This window comes from Magnolia sinica, chromosome 7 (genome assembly GCF_029962835.1).
Source record: "Magnolia sinica isolate HGM2019 chromosome 7, MsV1, whole genome shotgun sequence".
NCBI lineage: Eukaryota > Viridiplantae > Streptophyta > Magnoliopsida > Magnoliales > Magnoliaceae > Magnolia > Magnolia sinica.
In genome coordinates this window covers 83799237-83822043 of record NC_080579.1, presented here as the reverse complement: position 1 = coordinate 83822043, position 22807 = coordinate 83799237, and the positions used below count along the sequence as shown (strand labels likewise).

Genomic DNA, 22807 nt, shown 5'->3' with positions numbered 1-22807 from the left:
GAAATCCAGTTTATAAGGACAAGTATCTTATAGTAACAGAGACACTGGAAGGATTTCACCTATATGAACGTAGAGATGGTGCCGTCTCTCATGAGAGTTAGGAGTTTTCTCTTGGGATCGTTCACGAATTGGGATAAGCACATGACCATTAATTATGGTGAGCGAGATTGTGGGAACTCTAACAAACACAGAGTGAATATGTGTGTAGTATTTTCAATTCTGTTATCTAGGAATAACTGGTTCAAAGCTGCGGCTAGCAGTCATTTCGACAGAGTTTTGAGATTCTTACACTAAGGAAAGATTAAAGTTGAAAGATATATTTCTTTATGCATATAAGTTGATTATATTTGGCAGTATTGTTTAACCAAAAAAATATTTTTATAAAATCAAGTGGGGAATTGTTGCAAAAAATATTGATTTTAATAAAATATATTTCAATAATAAAATAATATATAATATATATTAAAGTTGTTTTGAAAAACACTTTTTTATGGGTTTTTGGGAATAGTCCCACATGGAAAAGGGAAGAGAAGAATCTGTGGTTTATATGAAGGATGTGGAGTATTATAATATTTACCTACCTAGTCCGTGGACTATGGACCTTACGCACTGGAACACTCGCGCTCGGGCACGGGCACGGGCACGGGCACGGTTAGCTCGTTCTCAGTCTTGGTCTCGGTCACGGGCTCGGTGCGAGGGCATGGGCATGTGAGGCAGTGTGGTTGTAGAGGCGCTAGTGGCGTACTTTGCACTTCGCACGTCCGCATTGTGTCGCTCCTTCGCGACCTTGAGCGAACCGGAGCAAGACGTGTGCGAGTCGCGGTGCGATTAAGTGGCTATGGCGGGTGGCTGGTTAGCAGAGAGACTAAAGGACTATGAGAGAAATCTCTCAGTATAAATAGAGGGACTGAAAAGAGCTGTTGCAGCAGAAACTGTAACAGCTGAGTCATTAATGTAGGGTCCAGCTGTAACTGCTACATGGATAGCCCAACAACTAGAAAATGGCTAGCTGTTGTTTCACAACAGTCAGCATGCAGCAGCTTAATGACCCATGCACAACAGTCAGAAAACGGCCATAAAACGGCTAGTTTTCCAATAGTCAGAAATGGCTTAATGGAATTTAAATCTCTGGACCATAACCCCCTAGTCACCATATCCTATAAAAGGAGGACCTAGATGGGTTTTCAAACTATCTCAACTCACTCTAGCAAACCCATACGAACTGAGACAGTCAGTCCCTCTCCACTCATATATTCTAGTGTTTCCAGCAACGTAGCAAGGCTTAAACCTTAGCTTGAAGAACAGATCAGCGGTGTGGTCTAGGAAGGTTCAACTGAACCAGTGGTTGAAGATTTGAACTGATTTGTGCAGAAGTTAAAACTACTTTTTCTGTTTTTTTCTTCTTCTTTTGGGATTTTTCTTTTATACTGTAATGCTGCCAGAAAATGTGTAATTGAGTTCCATTTGGTGGGCCTTCGTGTTTGCTGAACGCAGACTCACACCAGGCTCGTCGTATCCTATAAACTGTTTGCTTGTAACCTATCAACATACTCAATTTACTTGAGTAGGGACAAATAACGTTTTAAGGACAGCGTTTCAAACATACTTCAGCCTATCCTGATTTCTGATTATTTTTCAATTTTCGGTTTCCACGTTATACAGAAATATATTAGTCTTTATAATTTGTAACAAGAGCAGTTTAGTGCGGGAGCCCAGCCTGGATATGCAGTCCGCATTAGCCGGGTTAGACAGGCTAGCTGGCTCACTGGTATACTCTTCCTCTGAAAGCGGCGACAAGCAACTTCATCCTAGCACACGTGTGTGCAGATGGCGCGCTCGCGCTATTACAGTTGGCAGTCAGTATCTATCAGTTAACGACCACCAGGCCGTGACCATGAGACCCACCTTGATGAATGTGTTGTATATTAGTGCCGTCCATCCGTTTCTCCTGCTTATTTTGGGGCATGGGCCCACAAATTGAAGTGGATCTAAATCTCAGGTGGACCACACCACAGGAAACAGTTGTTATTGATTCGTAAAGTTCTGGATCAAGACGATATCTATGTTTTCCCTTCTTCCAGGTACCTTATTAATGGCAAATAAACATTATGGTGGGCCACAGGAAGTTTTTAATGGTAGGCGTTTAATCATTACTGTTTCTTGTGTTGTGGTCCACCTGATATTTGGATTTGCTTCATTTTTGGAAATAATTCCAAAAATGAGCTGGCAAGACGGATGGACGGCATGGATATACAACACATACAGCGAAGTGGGCCCCACCTTCACGGCCTGACCGAACCCGGTGTTACCCTGACCAGATCGAATCCGTTCCCTCCAGTTCATACTCGTCTCGTCCCTCCTCCGCATTTTCCACCGTTAACAGTTAACACCTCTCTCTCTCACTCACTCACCGGTCTGTCTAGGGTTTTGCAATGTTTCTCCGCCGAGCTGCTGGTTTTCTCATGAAAACCCGGTTCACTCCTAGAACTGTCGGTTCCTGGACAAAACCCACTATTCCATTGGAGGCTCTTCTCTCTGGTAATCTCTCTCTCTCTCTCTCTCTCTCTCTCTCTCTCTATCATTTCAATCTCTTGCATTTGTCAGTTTCAGAATTCATGGATGGGTTTTCTTTAATTTTTCTCTTCCTTCTCGGCACGTGAAGTGTTTGTTGAAATTCTGCAGTTAATTGTTAACCCTTTTGGCTACTATCATTAGTTCACATATAAGTGTAGAATTGAGATGCAAGATCGTTTTGTATATGAACATTGTGTTGTTCAAAACTCCAAAGCAAGTTTGGCCTACTTGGGATGCATAAGGGGTCATTTGGATGGTGGTAAATGGTTTATGTTGTAAATGAGGCTGTTAATGATTTCCAGTAAGGCTGTTTGGGTTTAAGTTGTGAAAAATGATTTACCAGTAAATCATTTACAGTGTTTGCATGGACTGTAAATGGTTTATATCCTGTAATTGTGTATTCACACCTGAGATAGTTTAGAGAAGTAATTCACTAAAAAACATTAAAATGGCATATAAGAGTGGATTTTAAAGTGGATCATTGGGTTAAGCCCATGTTACTAAAGCTTAGGATTGATCCTCATATAAAACCAAGCACTAGGTGAGCCATAAAAGTGGGCCCACGAGTTCAAATGCTCTTTTATAAGGCCGGTGGCTAGATTTGCTGCTGTTGGTGGAGAGAGAGAGAGAGAGAGAGAGAGAGAGAGAGAGAGAGAGAGAGATGTTGGAGTTCTCAGATACAATGGAGAGAGGGAGGTGCTATCTCCCAACCTTTTAAAAAACGAGCCATTGGAGGCTTCTTGCTAGTAAATCATTTGTTAGCAAATGTAATCTCGGCTTTTTGCTAGCAAATGAAAAGGGAGAAAATGTGGTAATTCATTTACAACTAGTAAATGATTTACAAGCATTTTAGGGCATCCAAACGCAAGTTATAAATGATTTACTAGCAAATCATTTACAACTTACCTTATCTACCACCATATAAACAACCCCCGATTGAATTGAGTTGTGAGCATTCGATCCACTCCTTGCAGTGCACGTGGCAAACATTTGTGGTTATCGGGACCGTTGATCTAGTTGTCCACTGCATGGATAGGTCATATACCAAAAAAGAAAGGGATTGGGATGTGGTAGCTGTTTGATCGGTGGCCCGCAACAAGGAATGGTTGTTTACTCATATCATGATTTCGGGTTCTTTCTTGAGACTCTTCACAACTCTGAAATTACAAATGAATAAAGAGAAAATATGAAAAGAAATGCTCTTTTCTGGTGGGTTCTTGGGTTGCTTGAGCAAGGATCGTTAGCTCTGATTGCACTTTGGATCGGTAGTGAATCTTTCCTTCTAATGCTCTTGAGTTTCAATGGAAACACATAACAGAGATCTTCTGTCGTGCCTTGTGTTCTTGAGTTGTCATGGGATTTTGGTGGTCGATCCATTAGAGTATCGGTGTACTTGATGTTTATTAGACCATTTTCAAGTGAAACTGATAATCATGATAGAGACTCATTAATTATCTTGTATATCCTAATTTATATCCTTTTGATTTCTTTCTATGTATACACCTTGTATATCTTTATATAAACCCAGTTGAGGTTAAGTAGTAAATACAAGAAAACACAGGAGAATTTTCCAAATCATCTCATGTTATCATGGTATCAGAGTGGTTCATTTGGGTCATTAATCACTAAGCTCAGGGCTCCAGGTGACCGTTAGTCATTGTCTCCGCTTGTCACCACCATTCGTTGTGGTCCTCATCTTGCTACATCTTGATACCTCTATTACTCTAGCTTCTTATTTTTTTTTCCTCCTTTTTTTGATGATATCATTCTCGTGAATAAAGTGTGGAAACTTAGGCATTGTTGCCTTGGTTTATCCACATTTTGATAGACTCTTATTTATTTTCTTCTGGTATTTTGGACAGCCTGAAAGTAAATGAATTCTCTTGATATCTTATGCTCTTCATGTTGTTTGTCTAAGAGTCAATGGATACCTTTTTCTCTTTAGTTCTTCTCAATCTATTGCTCATTTTGAAATCATGCATACTGATGTTTGGGGATCATCTCCAGTTTTATCCATGTCTAGCATGTGGTATTATGTGATATTTTTAGACGATATATCCTGATACACATGGATATATTTCACGTGCAACAAGTCACATGTGTTCATATTGTTTCAACAATTCTACACTATGGTGGCCACGTAGTTCAAGAAAAAGATTAAGGTTGTCCTCTCAGATTTAGGAGGAGAGTACATCTCTTTAGAGTTCGAAGTATATTTGAGAGATTGTGGAGTCATTCATCAGAAGACCTGTCTAGATACATCTCAACACATGGTTGAGACAGCCAACACCTTGATGATAAGGACTTTTGTTTCATGTACCTTTTGGGCCGAAACAATGTTAAACTATCTCATAAACTGCATGCCGACCAAAATTCATGACAAGGTTTGTACCTATGTTTTTCTCTTCAGTTCCATGCTTGCTTACTCATTTCATGTCTTTGAATGTGTTTGTTATGTTCATCTTTTCCCACATGAACAACACAAACTTTCTCCTAAGTCTGTCTGCTAATGCATGTTATCTCCGATTTGAAGGCACCCGAAAGGGCTATTGTTGCTTTGACCCTCAATCTCATTGGGTTTGTATTTCGAGAAATGTTTTCTTGGAACATGTTTCATTTCATGCTCAACTTTCACCAGCTCTGAGTAATAGTTCTGTTGTCCCGCTGGGTTAACATGGTTCCTTGATATACCCCATGTTTCACACACGATTCTAGCTTCTGTGCAGGCTTTATCAATGACGAGCAAAAATGCCTCTCCCTCTTTTCTCCCTCCCTGTTACTCAACCTGTAGCTCAAAGGTATGTTGATCTACTCGTGGATCACACCCTCCTAATCGACTCATTTGCTCTATGCTTTTTGGTCTTGAGTCCTATCTCTGTCCTACTTTATATTCTCAAGCTTCTGCACATCAATGTTTGAGGGGACACCATGACTAAAGAATTACAATCAGTTATAGATTATCATACACATGATCTTGTTCCTCGCTCACTTGGTCAGTAGGTGATTGGTACTAAATGGATATATTCTATCAAGCTCAAATCAGGTGGATGTCTTGATCGGTGCAAGGCTTGTCTTGTAGCCCAAGGATATAAACATGAGTATAACATTGACTGTGAGGAGACCTTTGCCTTGTTACCAAAGATGCAGACAGTTCGAACACTTCTTGCAATTGTTGCTACTCGCAATTGGACTGTTTGACAGATGGATGTAAAAAATGCATTTCTTCATGAAGATTTACAAGAAATCGTGTATATGGCCCAACCTCCTGGTTCTAACACCTATCAGAAAAATTTGGTTTGCAAACTTTGCAAAGCCTTATATGGGCTGTAGTAGGCTCTTTGTGCCTAGTTTCAACGATTCCATGAAGTTGTGGTTGGGGTTGGGATTTATATAGAGTGGTCATGATCCCTTCTTATTCATATGGTCTTCCGCCCATGGTATCGTGGCTTTACTTGTTTATGTTGACATTTGCTCCTAATAGGCAGTGACAATGAGAATTTTAAAACTTTAATAGGTTCTTTAGTCCTTCCACATGGACCCGAGGTCCCGAGCTAACTTATATACTTTCTCGGATTGGAGGTTTCTCATATAGATCATGGTATTCTCATCAGCCAACGGAAACATTCCTAGGATCTCATCACCCTCTCCCCTCTTTTTGATCAAAGGACCGTTGAGACACTGATGTGATTGAATGTTCAATACGGTAAATAAGATGGTGATCTCTTGGAGCAGCCTAATCTATTCCATTGCCTTGTTGGCAATCTTCTTTACCTGACGATGACCAAACTTGATATTGCTTATGTTGTTTAGGTGGTTAGTCAATTTGTCACTGAGCTTTGTACGTTGCATATGACTCCCGTTCTATGGATTATCAGATCTTTGAGAGGCACCATTAATTGGTGATTGTTCTTTTCATGTACATCTCTTTTTGAGCTTGTTGCCTATATTGATGCTGATTAGGTTGGATGTTCCCTTACTCGAAGATCTACTATGGAGTACTATATGTTTTTTTGGCATTTCACATATATCTTGGAAATGCAAGAAACAAAGAAGCATCTCTAAATCCAACATGGAAGCTGAGCATAGAACCGTCTTTCGCTCGCAATGAGATTGTTTGGCTGTAAGGACCCCTTTCAGATTTTAGGATCTCTATTACTACCCTGACGCTAGTTCATGTAGATAGCACTAGCATTGTCCATATTGTTTTCAATCTTGTCTTTCATAAAAGAAAAAAAATTACATTGAAGTTGATTGTCATTTCGTTTGAGAGAAGTTTCAGTATGTGATTATTTCTTTCCCACACATGGCATCTCGAGATCAGGTTACCGATATCCTTAAGAAGACTATGATGACTGCCAAACATTCATTCCTTGTTCACAAATTATTTCTAATTGATTATCCACATCAATTTGAGGGGGAGTGATAATCGTGATAGAGACTCATTAATTATCCCTGATTGATTTTCCTTTAATGTATATCCTTTTGATTTTTTTTCCATGTATACACCTTGTACATCTTACTATAAAACCTATTGGGATTAAGCAATAAATACAAGAAAACATAGGCGAATTCTCCAAATCATCTCGTGTTATCAAAAACTACCCCTATCTTTAAGCTCCAGTGGTTGATTGTTGTAGGAGAGAATCGGGTTGCTTGTTCCTAGGTCATGGAGATTGTTATAACTGCTTGTCTATCGGAAAGTTGTCATGTGACAATGTGCTGTAGCTCAGCAATATACTTCATGACAACCTTGTCTATCATGCAGACTATTTTAGCGCAATAGTGCTCTGAAAGGCTTCTTCTTTTCTTCTTCTTCTTCTTCTTCTTGAATCCATTTTCACTAGTGCACTTCCCTTGACGATATCCTTGGTGTGCTCTTGAACCCTTGGATTGACATTTGGTGTGACAAAGAGTGCCCGGTATTTGGTTTGGATTGGAGGAGACAATTTTGATACCTGACTGAGGATCTGACTCTTGGGGATCCATTCGGTGCTTGAACCCATCTTTGGCTTGTGCTATTTAGTGGCGTGGTCCTTGATGTGATATTGAACCATCAAATTTGGAACTATCAATTGTAACCCTTGAAGTTGAATATGCTGTTGCAAAGTTATCCAGAAGTGATAGGGGGAGATCTGGATACTGAAGGATCTGAATAATCAATATTTGATTTTAACTGCTAATATTGGTGAGCTAAAAAAGAGCAGTGGTCTACATTCTACCAGAAAAACTCACAACAAGAAGGTTAGAGATATCCAATCGTGGAGATTTTGGCTTATAGAACATCCAGGCAGCGGTCCACCTGATTTGCGGTCTTGGTTACCACTTACCACATATGTTTGCCATGTGCACTGAAAGGGGGGAGTTGCATTGCATAGAACTTCTATAGCACAAGCTACATATTAGCATTCTCTTCTTAGTGTCCATGATGAGGAACCCGCAATTGCAATTAGTGTTTTCAATATCAATAATATTGGCTGATATTGGTATTGTTGGTGGCCAATACAAAACAACAAGGAAATTATGAAATTCCTTGCTATTGCCGATGATACCGCATTTTATCGATGATACCGAGCAATATTTTGAAATATCATGAGATATCATCAAGATTTGTTTATAAATTCCACCATATTGTTGATACATGTGATAGGCATGGGGATATTGAAGTAGCATGTTGGAAGTGAAAAAAATCGGAAAAAAAAACTCATTTCCGGTGTGTTTTTAGGGGAGTCTCGTGGTGGGATGTAGTGGGCACTAGTGTACTTTTGCTTCTGTCTCTATCTCTTTGGTTTTTGAATGTAATGTTTGCGCTTTGGTACTTGTATTGTATGATTTATAAATTAGATTAATGCTTAAAAAAATTATAAATTATATTACTCTTTTCTTGATATAATTGCATCACTTCTGCCAGATAATGCATTGTTTAGGATCCTATAAAAAGGAAACTTATCATGCGTTACTGTTTTTTGTAATCTTTTTAAGTATGTGATAATGGTTCTTTTAACATCTCTTGAAGTTCCCTTGAAAAATTTCGTCATGTTCCCAATGTTTCCTAATTTTTTCCCTTAGATAGCGATACATTCTCGATATATGCGATATCTCTTATGTGACACTTATACGTTTTTGTAGCCCAAGGGTGTGATACATGCATTTAGATTGATATTGAAAACATTGATTGCAATCATATTCCTTTTCAATTCCAACTTGAAGTACCATAGTTGAAATACGAAGCCAATCTCTCAACATAAATGCTAAGGAAGATAACTAATGTCCAACAAATTTAACTTTATTGAACAAATTATTGCGATTTGGTTCAACGGTGCCTCCAAATACAACCTAAACGTCATGCTTCTTTGTAAGTTTATTATGGCCTCTGACAATAGTCACTGATTTCTAGGGAATGATGTAAGACCCAACCATTAATTTTACCCACTTTGTTCCCACGGATGGTTGACCATTGACTTTTTTTAAAAAAAAATCACCTTTGAGGGCCATGATTAGATAGGATCATCTGATTAGTGTGGTTTCTAAGTTGGGATTGACCCAGGATGGTCTCGATCCACCTTCATCTCTGCTATGTGGATGGATTGGGTAGGTTCTATGGAATTACCAAGAAAAATTCTATCATTCACATATTTTGATCAGATGGAATAACAATGTTTAATAATATTAGAAAGTGGATAAATATTGGAGAAAAAAATTTATTCTGATCTGTGTTATAATTTTTTAATATGTTTCGGTGATGTGTATGTTCCGTTTTAATGTCTACTATTAATCATGTTTATTCAATTTCTAGTTATACTAGAAAGTGGATATATGTTTAATGAAAAATTTATTTAGGTCAGTTTCATCATTTTTGGAGTATGTTTTGATCATATGTATGTTCGTTTTAATTATCCATTGTTAACCATGTTTACTAGTGATAAAAAACTTTTGGATAAAGTAGATTTTATTTATTCAATTTTCGTCTTTTTTTTTTTCTTGGAGAAAGCATCTTACCATTTTTTGTAATCAATGATTGCGTGCTGGTCCTGTGCTGTGTTACCAATCATTTTGCAGGTAATGTGGAGTCTATTGATAAATGTTGTTTTGGGTTTTCTGCACGGATGAAGGATCACGGGAATCTTGCTTTGTGGATCATATTGTCTGGACAAGCTGGTAAGTATTGCTTTTTTATTTTTATTTTTATTGCGACGCTCTTGTAGCTAAGGTTTTCCATCTGTGATGCACCAAATATTTGATAAAAATTTGAAGTTAATGATTTGGCTTTTATCATCATCATCATCATCATCATCATCATCATTATCATCATCATTATCATTATCATTATTTCTTTTGAAAGATAATTTTTGAAAAAAACAAAGCAAGGTTTACAAGTGCCAATTGGGGCGTAAGATCCCAAACGATAAAAGAGTTATGGTCAGTTGATTCCATGCTAATTTGTCACACTTGTGGATATTTGTAGTAGATGTGATTAGATATTCGGACTACCATTATTTTCCAGAATAATAGACGAAGATCATGGACTTGTGAGACGAATATAAGAGGACTCATGTGATCTAGAGTAATGCAACCAATGGTACATGGGGATCAAAGATTGAAGAAAAATATCGTGGGAGAACCCACAATCCTTTCTTTAAGAACTGGAGATCACAAATCTCTCCTCCTCTTCATCAAAAGCAAATGACACCAAAACTCAAGTTTTTTATTTTTAATTTCTAATGCAAAATGCTCTACACGTCCAAGCATAGGCCTTTCATAAGCTACGAGGCACTCCTTGCCACATGTCTTTCAAAGCCAAAAGCCTTTCGACTAACGAGCCATCGGACGAAGAAACTTTGTCTTGGCCATTACACGTATCCTGGTCCTTAATAACATCAGGGGTTGAGGATCTTGAACGAGCACCAAACTCAGGCGGGGACGACTCGTGGCTCGACAGCCCCCCCCCCCCCCCCCCTTCTCCAAATATATCCCTAACAACGGTTTGACCACCTAGAGTCCTTTTCATCTGAATTTGGAATTGAAAGCTATCCTATCTTCAAGTGGATGATTTTGGGTGGAACTACATCTTTTTGGCTTCTGATAAGAATCCGGGCAGCACTAACTTATACCGTAGCTTCCATGTCGGGATCAGTGGCAACCACCTCAACTATGAAAGATCCCGCAACCCAGAAGATGTCCGAAAAACAAAGTTCTAAGGGGTCGTTTGGCACCATGGATTTGGGGGGATTTGAGGGGATTTCAAATCCCCTAGTTGTTTGGCACCATAAAGTAACTGGGGGTTTCAAATCCCCTCAAAGAGGGGGTTTGAAATGCTTGGTGAGAGCTTGGATTACATCTAAAATGCTTCAAAGAGTTGGATGTGTAATATGTGTCACTAGACTATTAAACTATTGGGCACATGGCCCACTAATGATATCCCAAAACAACTAGATTATCAATTGCATCACTATAATTACTTTAATATGATGATCAACGCCGTCCAAATATTGTCCATGTAAATCAACGGTTAAAAATCGTTTTTTAGTTACTTGGACATGATCTTGTGCTTTTAGCCCATCATTTACTTGGAATTTCATCATTTTCGAGCAAAATATATATTTCAGTGGGCTTATTACAACCATTGTGTCAAACGTTGCACACATTCACTAAGTAGAGATATTAAAGTTCATTTAGTAATTAAATTCAAACCCCTGTAAATATACCATGTATAGCTACTTTTGGATTAAAGTTGATTCCCAATCCAGGGTGCCAAACACAATAGGAGGATTTCAAATCCAGGGGGTTCCAAATCCATACTCCCAAACGGGCCCTAAAGGAACTCCCCCATAGTTAAAACCACTCCTCATTGTATGCGAACATGGAAACTTGTGGCCACCTTTGACAACTTGACACTAGCCCTCCCACTTGGTTAAAGAGCCTATCAACTTCCACCCCCGGCCTCATGGCAATCCACACCTCATTTTCCCCAATGGGCACTAGCGAGAAATCACCATCAAACAGACCACGTGCTCCCTTAACCCATCTACACACCTCTTCAAGAGTGGAATTCTTCTTTGTTCGAACAATTATCGACCACTATAACAACTTCCTAGCGTCTTCCTCCACCTCAGAACTGATGTGCACCGTGGGATCGTTTGGAGCATCTTCCTTCCAAATCCACTCCTTATCGAACTGGTGTGCCTGTTGCCTTGCTAATGTTTTTGACACTGGGATCTCCTTCGATGCTCCTGCCACCACTATAGCGAAGGAAAGATGGTCTAAAACATCCTTAACTCTTGTGGACGCTGTCTCTTGAATCCCCTCTTGCACTGAGGCCCTTCTATTCACCTTTACTGAGGTGCCCTTCCCCCTGCGAGTGTTGTTTCCTTTAATATCTCCCAGCCCGTATTTCGCCGTTGTACCGAAAGATGATACCCCTTGTACCGTCTACCGGGAAGAGCTTTGATCTCTATCAATCTCCTCCTCCAACACCATGTGCACAAATGTAAAGCCTTGGAGGGTTTGGGTCCTCCAATCCTGAGAATGACAACTTCGTTGACATAACCTTCCTTCCCAAAAACCCTACTGAAGGAGTACCTATCCCAATTAGGCTGGGATGACTCCACGAACATGGTAGGGAGATTCGAGAGGGGAGCTGCCGGCCGACCGCCTCGCCTTCCAATCCTCTTCCTTCTTCCTTCTTCCTTCAACCCTATCCCAATCTGCCTCGTCTTTCTCCTCTTTGGCTGACTCTTGTTCTCTCCGACTACCTGCTCCCTTGCTTGATTCACCTTTTTCGAATGCAGTTCTTTGCTTGAACAGTGCAGCCTCAAGGATGAAGATCTTCTCTCTAACCTCCACGGTGGAACGTTTTGGTCCATTAAGTCCCTTTGAGTTTCTATCTACCCTACGTTGAGCGTTGCCTTCGCGCATCTCGTCTCTTTCAAGGGAGAAAGATAATTTATTCTACGAGAGCATTTTCATGGAGCCCACCTTTGATGTGACCGTGCATTATGTGGACCCACCTTGATGTGGACCATTCATCATGTGGGGCCCAACCTTCAATATGGGTCGTTCATCATGTAGGTCCACCTTAGAGATATTGTAAAGAGAAGAGAAGATGGCAACATGGGAGATACTTAAAAAGTATAAGGACAAGCTTGTCTAAAAATTAGCCAAAAATGTCTACCTGCTTAAGCCAAATAAGCTCTTAAAAAAGTGACCTCTCCATCACTTATTTTTTAAAAGTTCTTTTGCTAGTTTCTAAAATATTACGTGGTAAAATTAGAGCTTTACCAAATGGTCTATTTTCTTAATAAGAGCTTTTTTAAATATAGTATAAGCAGATAAGCTCTTATTAGTAAAGATGCCAAATGGCCCCCTAGTGAATGGTTCGCCCAAGGGGTTCTTCAAGTTGGCTAGGGGCCTATGGGCAGGGGGACCTGCTATCTCCTTGCCTTTTTGTGGTGGCGGCGGAAGCCCTAAGTAGGATGATGGATAAAAGGGTAGTGAAAGGTTGTTTCTTCAAGTCGGCTAGGGGCCTAAGGCAAGGGGACCCACTATCTCCTTGCCTTTTTGTGGTGGCGGCGGAAGCCCTAAGTAGAATGATGGATAAATGGGTAGCGGAAGGTCATTTAAGTGGCTTCAAGGTGGATAGAGGGGATTTTCAAGTGTCTCATCTCTAGTTTGCGGATGACACGATATTATTCCGTGATGTTGATGCCACACAGGTGGACAATCTCCTAAGATATCATATATTACTTCGAAGTGATGTTGGCTCCAAAGTGAATGTTCAAAGGTCTGAAGCAAGGTGTCCCGTATCGGTATTGGTTGGCGTAATGGTGCCCTCCGAAACCGATACGGATACAGGGGCGTAACGGCGATACGGGGGCGTAACGGCCCGTAACGGTGCAAAATTTTTTTTTTGCCAAAAAAAAAGAAGAAAAAATATGGATTTAATCCGAAATATTCTAAGCATTCCAAATACGCATTCATTTATAAATTGGAACATGTTTATGGTGGTGTAACGGTCCACTCTTTGGTGAGAAGTTGTATCAGACTGTCTGATGAATTTATGAACCAGATAACCTGAATTTGACTACAAAATTCATATATTTAATTTTCTAACTATCTACTATCAATGATAGATATATTAGAATGAATGTAATATGAAAATATCTTACATTAGGTGTTTGCAATTATTTTTGAGGAATTTCTCGAACATACCTGTGCACGTGACTGTGATTCCTGTCTATGACCTGTCATCCTCAAGTCAAGAATATTAAAAAAAATAAAATTAGTACTGTCTAATATACTCCCCTGCAACTTGATTAAGGATTACTTCATTGGTTGTCAGGGGAGCTATTTTAAATACAAGTTCGGCAGTGTCAAGTGTGTGCATGGCTTCTTGCAATAATACTGCTGTGGCCTGTGAGCTGTCTGCTGCAAATACTTACCTTAATACAAATATATACTCACAATCACAAGTCACCACCAAAATGAAAATCTGCTTTTTTGTGGTTGCTCGACCTCCACATCATTGTCATCGTCACCATCAGGCTGAGGCTGTCCAATAGGTGTAGGTGCTGCATATCCATAATATCCAGTGCCAGAAGGAAATACTAGATCAATGAAACCAGAGGATGACTGATCCTGACTAGGCAACGACTCTGACCCGGAGTAAGGATATCCACCAGTGCCCGTCGAATAGCCATACTGGTGCCCATACTTAGGCTGTTGAGAATCTTGAGATTGAGAGTGCGTCTGCTGTGGTAACTTGGATTTAGATCTGGATATCTATAATCATATGAATATTGATCGGGAGGGCTACTCCAACATGAATGTGATGGACCATCATAATCCAATTGACCATAAGAATATCCATTATAATAACCAAGACCATGAGCCTGCTGATGTTCCGGACCTCCCCGACCCGGTGCACCACTAGATGTACCCACCTTCTGCTGGCTGTATCGTCACTCGGTACACTCATAAGTCCGACCTTGTGTACCACCTCGTCGATGTTCATCGACATCGTGATCTGTAGACGGCTGTATAGGGGGATGAGCAACACCAGAAGTGCCAGCACCAGGGGCAGGGGGGTCATCGTCATCATCCGACGCAGTCACGCTACCACTGCTCGTACTCTTTTGTTGATCTTGAGCCGTATCCGTACGTGGCATAAACGCTGCCCCCCTTACTGGGTTCAACACATCTATACGACTCTTGTTGCGCTCTGCGTATTTCTGGGTCATTAATTTCCAATTCTTCACTATCCCCTTCAATTTGCTTTTCCCTTGTTTCCAACCAAGGTAGAAGTGGGTCATCCTCATCATAAATATTGTCCAAGTTTATTGGACAGTAGTCTCCGTCATCAGCAGCTGTAATGCTCCTATGATGTCGTCGCATTTTTAGTTTTATATTGTAGTGCATGAAGACAAGTCTATCTAATGTTCTAGTTTGCAATCTATTCCTATTCTTTGAATGAATGAGCGCAAAACAACTCCAATTCCTTTCGCAGCTAGAGGAAGATGTTGTCCGGCTCAAAACTTTTACTGCAATTTTTTGGAGAGCCTTCGTACTCTCTTCGAAATTAATTCACCATTCGACCGGTTGCAACTTGGATACTGCATGCTGTGCAAGAGCATCTCCAAAGCTACCAAGGTGATTTCTAAACGTATCTAATTCATTCAACGCCTTTATTTGCAGATCTAAGTCAGGCTTGAATCCCTTTATCACATTTTTGAGCCCGACACAAACTTCATCATCCGCAACAAATGATTGGGCATATCTATACCTAGGATTTAGGTAGTAACCTGCTGTATGAAGATCGTGATGGAGTTGTTTTGTCCATCTCCTGTCGATCATCTTCCAATAAGTCTCCCAACTTCTACAATCACGTTGAATTGCAAACTTTGCCTTATCCATGGCATCATATAGGAAGCCCATGGTAGGTGCTTCATCGGTTTTAACAAGACGGAGTACCCTCATTAGTGGCTCCATCACCTTTAGGATCGCTTTGACCTTCTTCCAATATTTGTTGTCCCGTATGGTGTTCGCAACTTTGACCGGTGTCTCTGATGTCTTCTTTCCATGTTTTGTGTTGAGCCATTGTCGGGAAGCGAACATCTCACTCAACTCTCCCCTATCCTGGAATAAACTCTCTAATGCTATAAAGTTTGTTGCGAATCTAGTCGCCGCAGGCCTCAACAACTCTCGCCCTTTCGTGAACTTTCTCATTATTACGACTACTTGATTATGGTTGTAAATAAACGTCGTCACTTCCCTTGCCCTTTTGACCATTTTCTTAACATTCTTCTTCTTCCTAATATCTTCCAATATAAGATCAATACAATGGGCAACACATGGTGACCCAAAAAGATGTTTTCTCTTATCCATCAACATATGTCCTGCAAGCTTATATGTTGCTTCATTATCTGTCACAATCCGCACTATATTCTCCTCTCCAATCTCATCCACAACTTTATCCATTAGTCCATTAATATAAGTAGAATTTTTTGTAGCCTCTGAGGCATCAATTGACTTGTGGTATATAGTTCCTAAATGGCAGTACACCATGAAGTTGATCATGCTGCGTCTGGTTGGGCCAGTTCAACCATCACACATGATCATGCATCCTCTGGCTTGCCATATAGGTTTAAAGGTAGCCACGTATGCTTTCACATCCGCATACTCTACATCTGTCCATTTCCCCCTAATCTCCTTAGCCGTGAGAGCTTTTATTCCTTCACCTGCTTCTGCTGCTGCATCAATTATCACCTGCCAATATGGAGAATTGGCTGCGTTAGGAGGTACGTTGACATGTATAAGTAACTTTGCTGCTGCTCTACCTAATTTCTCAACGGAAGTTCTACTCCACATTTGTTTTATCTTCTTTTGTTTAGTTGATTCTTTCCTAAACAGGATTGGATCAATAGAGGGTTTCTTAGGCTCATTTACTTCTTCATCCAAACGTATAGGGGCATCACGTGAAGATGTCTGTCGTTGACTCCCAAACATACGTCGTAACCCACCAAACCTACCCCCCCACCTCCACCTGCAGAAGCAGTTGCACTTCCAGTTGCACTCTCACTCCCACTCCCACTGCCCCCCTGTATCACGCACTGACCCATGCGTGCCAAACATGTAGCGACGTTCTTCCTCTTCACGAGCTAGACGCAAGCTTTCTCTCTTAGCTATAGTAAATTCTCGATCTGAATCTTCGTCAGAATCAATAATATCTTCATCACGAACGCCCATATATTTAGGACCAAACACCTCCTGTCGAGCTGCATCCAAAATATCATCTTTCTTCTTTTGTATAGCAGCACGTTTACCCTTCGACTCATCCAAACTAGGTTGCATTAAAAGCATTATCTCTTTCGATACTCTACTACATGGCGCAACTTGACCCTTTCGATGTGCCAAATGTTGTTTGAGACAGGTAATTCCACCAGTCACTAGTCTATCACAATACTTGCACTTCATTTGGTGCCTAGTACCACCAACCCTCTCACAATGTTGCCATCCAATATCATCACTTATTGTTGTTGGCCAGACCCAGACATTTCTTTAGGTTTAAGTAGATATTAGATAATTAGATATGAGTATGAGTGTATGACTTATATTAATAAAGATGATTTTATGTTCTAACTAAACCCTAAGAAGCTCCAAGGCAAAACCTATCCAATATAAGCAAATAAAAACATAAAGTCACTAATTCGAAAATAGAAAAAAATTATAAAATGACACCACAAATCTGTAAAATGCACATTAACATGTTCTACTATAATTAACACATCAAATTCTATGATTAAATCAGCAAACTATTCATTAAAAAATGATTTTTCGAATTTTTAAAAAAATGGCCAAAATTAATGCGTAAATAGAAAAAAATATAAAATGGCATCCAAAATCTGTAAAATGCACATTAACATGTTCTACTATGATTAACACATCACATGGCATGATTAAAACAACAAAGCAATCATTAAAAAATTATTTTTCGAATTAAAAAAAAAGGTCATAATTAATGCATAAATAGAAAAAATATAAAAAAGTTATAAAATGGCGCCCCAAATCTGTAAAATGCACATTAACATATTCTACTATGATTAACACATCATATGACATGATTAAAACAGCAAAACAACCATTAAAAATTGATTTTTTGAATTTAAAAAAAATGGCCAAAATTCATGCGTAAATAGAAAAAAATATAAAAAAAAAAATAAAATGGCACCCCAAATCTGTAAATGCACATTATCATGTTCTACTATGATTAACACATCATATGGCATGATTAAAACAACAATACAACCATTAAAAATTGATTTTTCGAATTTTTAAAAAAAGGGCCAAAATTCATGCGTAAATAGAAAAAAATATAAAATGGCACCCCAAATCTGTAAAATGCACATTAACATGTTCTACTATGATTAACACATCATATGGCATGATTAAAACAGCAAAACAACCATTAAAAATTGATTTTTTGAATTTTAAAAAAAAGGGTCAAAATTCATGCGTAAATAGAAAAAAATATTAAATGACACCCCAAATCTGTAAAATGCATATTAACATGTTCTACTATGATTAACACATCATATGACATGATTAAAACAACAAAACAACCATTAAAAATTGATTTTTCGAATTTTTAAAAAAAAGGCCAAAATTCATGTGTAAATAGAAAAAAATAAAAAAATATAAACTGGCACCCCAAATCTGTAAAATGCACATTAACATGTTCTACTATGATTAACACAACATATGACATGATTAAAACAGCAAAACAACCATTAAAAATTGATTTTTCGAATTTTTAAAAAAAGGGTCAAAATTCATGCGTAAATAGAAAAAAATATAAACAAAAATTAAATGGCACCCCAAATCTGTAAAATGCACAGTAACATGTTCTACTATGATTAACACATCATATGCATGATTAAAACAGCAAAACAACCATTAAAAATTGATTTTTCGAATTTTAAAAAAAAAGGTCAAAATTCATGCGTAAATAGAAAAAAATATTAAATGGCACCCAAAATCTGTAAAATGCACATTAACATGTTCTACTATGATTAACTCATCATATGGCATGATTAAAACAGCAAAACATATTAAAAAAAGTATAAATACCTATTTTTGACGAATTTCTGAAAAATGGCCCACCGAGCTTTAATTCAACAAAATCTGTAATATAATGTGTTTTTTTCTCAAATACCCAGCCAAGGTTGGTCGAAATTAGTAGTAGAAGGAGTGAGAAATAGTTTGCAAGCAAAAACAGAGCTTAAAATGAAAAAAAAAGTTACTATTTTTTTACTGTTACGGGCTAGCCGTTACGGGTCAGTAATGGTCGTTACGCCCGTAACGGGCCCGTATCGGCCGATACGGGCACAAAAAACGATGTCGATACGGGCACAAAAAATGATAACGGTTGATACGACCCCGAAACACGTATCGGCCCTTACCGTTACCGTTACGTATCGGCCGATACATAACCGTTTTGGCATACCCTGGTTTGAAGCGCTGGGAATAGGGTTATCCAAAGAGGAAGCTATTAATCTAGCCAAAGTGTTTGGGTGTGGGCAGGGATCATTTCCATCTATGTATTTGGGTCTACTGCTGTGTATTGGGAAATCGACGAAACATTTATGGGGCTGAGTGATTGAAAGATTTGGGAAGAAATTATCAGCATGGAAGAGGAGGCATTTGTCATTGAGAGGTAGAATAACATTGATAAAAGTAATCTCTCATTATATTTTATGTCTATCTTCAAATGCCCGAAGGGGTTGCTAAACAAATTGGAAAAGCTTAAAAGGGATTTCCTTTGGCAAGGGGCAGAGGAGAAAAACATATTTTATCTTATGAAGTGGAAAGACATTTGCAAACTAAAAGAGAAAGGGGGAGTAGGGATTGGAAGCTTGGAAGCAATGAATGTGACTTTTTTAGGAAAATGAATTTGTAGATTCGCTTCGGAGGAGGGAAGCTTATGGAAGTAGGTGGTGGTTGGGAAGTATGGGGTAGAGAGGGAGAGATGATGGCCCAAGAGATCAACTTTTTATAAAAAGTCAGGGGTGTGGAGGGCAATTATGAGTCAAGAGGAATAAAATCATGGAGGTGGCAGGTTTTGGCATCGGAGATGATAGGAGGATAAGATTCTGGATGGATGTGTGGCTGAAGACCAGAGGTTGCAAGACATATATCCAATATTAGCCCAAGTTTCCACGGCCTAGACATTATAGTTGATCGGTGCTTCTCATCCCACGGGGTTAGTGAGGTTTGGACACCTATGTGCCGAAGAAACCTACAAGATGACCAATTCGAGGAATTAGTGGCCCTATTTAAACAGTTATCAAGGGTAATCTTATTAGAGGGGCCGACTTGTTGCATTGGAAGGAGGTCAAGTCAGGTAAATTCTCAGTGAAATCTCTCTACTATTCACAAATTGGTGCTTCTCATGTTAACGGCGAAGCGCATACCTAATTTCTTTGGTCATATGGTTCTCCTTCAAAGGCAGCAACATTCGTGTGGTTGGGCCGGAATAGGGTGCTAATGATCGACAATCTACGGAAGAGGGGTTTATACACCGTAAATGCATGTCCAATGTATTGGTGAAGCAAGGAGTTGGCTGAACATCTCTTCATGCATTATCCGTTTGCTGTGGGGGGCAAGCTTCTTTGGGATCTTGGGAGTGTTGTGGGTGATGCGAAGGTCAATCGAGAGGTTTTTTAGGCAATGGCATGGAGGGGGTAATGGTAAGTCAGGTAGAGCAGCGTGGAGGATGTCTCTTCTAGCATGGGAGTTTTTCTTAGTGTGAAATAGAATGGGCATCGGTGTATGCTAAATTACATGAATGTAGTTTAGTCGGACAGGATTGGGGAGCATTGTAAATTTAAATAAACAGCTACCTTAAAAAAATAAAGTAAATAAATTCTATCAATTTGCTGATCATTTGACTGATCCTATGGGCCTGATAGTACAAGCTAACCGTTGATCACATCAGATTTATTGTGGGACGATGGATATGGTCCCAATCATCAATCGAGACTACTTTTTTTTTTGAACAGTCGGATTGTCAGATTTTTTTATTGGCCCTCTTGTGTGCCCTTCTAGTTGCATCACCGACCTAGGAATATGCACTATCATTCTTCCCGAGGTTGTACAAGTGGGTCCCATAGCTTGATTGTGCAGAAACCTTACTTCCATAACGGGATTTGCAAAAACTCTCCTAGATTGGGAGGTTGTAGGCTTGTAGCCTTCCGATCTTTGGCCCTCTTTTCCATTCAATGTGGTCCATTGCTGTATTTCCTTCCTAACCTTCTATTTTCAGGACACAATGAAGTTTTCGAATTGTTTCATCAGGGGAATTTGGTGAATCTCCTACTTATATGTGGGCCCATCAGATCCAAGGTTGGGTAACCAAGCCATGGGCCTCACCTGTTGAAACTGGAGGTCCATGGATCATATAATTCCTGACAATATAATTATCAAGATGTTAGTGGGTAGTGTTTCCTGAGGTTGCCTCCTCACCTTGTTCACAGGAAATGACACAAGATTAGTGACTAAGTCACCTAGTTTTAGGCTCACATCAAATCATTAACTTGAATTGCTTAACCTTGGTTGAGTGGTTTTGCAGCCATTATTCTTGGGATAAATGCCGGCCCTGTCATGGCAGAGGATGCTTCTGTTGTCGAACTGGGCACTGGAGACGATGATAGAGAGGCTTATGTTACTGATTTACGCAGAATAGAAGATGGATCTGTGATATCAAATTCACACACATCTAAGTGGAGGATTTTCACAGACAAAGGGAGGGATCTATTTCTGAAAGCACGTAACTTTTTCCCTTGTTTCATTCTTATTTCATTGCCATTACTTCGTAAGTCCTTTACATTCATAGACAAACTCCTATTTAAGAATTAATGTAATTATGATCTCTTTGTTTTTGTTCTTGTCATCTTTTCCTCTTCTTTTGCTTCTAGGGCAAACTCGATGAAGCTGAAAAATACTTTCTGTTGGCTTTTCAAGAGGCTAAAGAAGGATTTGGGGAGAGGGATCCACATGTTGCATCCTCATGCAATAATCTGGTATTTTTAGAAATGATTTGTTTTTTAATCTATTTATTGTTGAAGTTGGCTCTGAAATTCCTATTTCCTTTGAAAGGCTATAAAGCAAAAATTGGCTCTGAAATTCCCTTTTTTTTTTTTTTTTTGAGGTTTCCAGTTGTGTGACAGGAACTATAAATAGAATTTGTGATGAGATTATAATCTAGAAGACATGATGTAGTCTTTATTTAAATTTCAAATCAGGGAACTGGTTAGTTTATGTCCCGAATTCATAATATGACAGCCTTATTTGTATTTGAAATTTCAAAAGGGTGTGGGCAGTTCGATAACCATTGGATCAATACTTGGATACAGACTTAAATGCATCAATGAATGCAAGGTCACTCAATTGCTCACAGTAAGAGTCCCCTAGGAGTTACAATTTGTTTGCCGAGACTTGATGAGTCCGGTGCCCTTCTCCATGTGTTATAAGTTGAGTTGATGACAGAACCATGTTTGGCTTGGAGAAATTTTTAAATTTTAATAGTTTTTATGCTTTATCAGATTTAAATGTTCAATGACCTGTTCTAGACAAGATAATTTGTCACTTGGGACTTTTGAGGGCTCATAAAGGGATGCAATTGGATCTTCTACATCCTTGAGAGAGATGGGGAATAATGGTGATGAATGATGGTTGTTGAGATTTGGTGTTTCTCCTGCTATCTTGTCCTGGTTTGCATCACCACATCAACAACTGTCTTTTTATCCTTAAAAAGATAAAAATAAATAATGTCTTTATTATTATTATTTGTTTGTGATAAGTGGAGAAGATGAATGTGAAATGATAAAGATTAAATGAACAAAGCGCACTGTAATGAGGTATGCAGAAGGATGGTCGGAGTTGTGGAGATGTATGAGTTATTCTCTTTGGAAATGGTGGCAGAGGGTCTTTATGCTATTACTAGGCTCTACTTTGTTGTCCTTTGGGCTAAATATGAAAATGTGGACTATTTTGCATTACAGAGGTTGGGAAACATCTGGATGATTGTATGATATAGTTTAAGACGATTTTGACATGTTTAGTCTTGGCATAATTGTAGGACCAATTTTGACTAGACAAAGTATATGATTAGGACACCAAGCTTACTTAGATGCATGCTCCACCCAGTGTTCAAAATATTGGTATCGCGCTACGAATCGGTTAT

General features: G+C 39.1%; 1 protein-coding gene across 1 annotated transcript in view; it reads left to right on the top strand.

Moving 5' to 3' along the window:
• Nucleotides 1-2114: 2114 nt before the first annotated feature.
• Nucleotides 2115-22807, top strand: part of LOC131251571 (uncharacterized) — a 121661-nt gene continuing 100968 nt past the window's right edge. Inside the window, exons 1-4 of the mRNA XM_058252342.1 lie at nucleotides 2115-2538; nucleotides 9631-9729; nucleotides 21194-21387; nucleotides 21540-21644. Of these exons, the coding sequence (XP_058108325.1) occupies nucleotides 2433-2538; nucleotides 9631-9729; nucleotides 21194-21387; nucleotides 21540-21644 (504 nt within the window). The 5' untranslated portion in view covers nucleotides 2115-2432. The remainder of the gene's footprint in view (nucleotides 2539-9630; nucleotides 9730-21193; nucleotides 21388-21539; nucleotides 21645-22807) is intronic.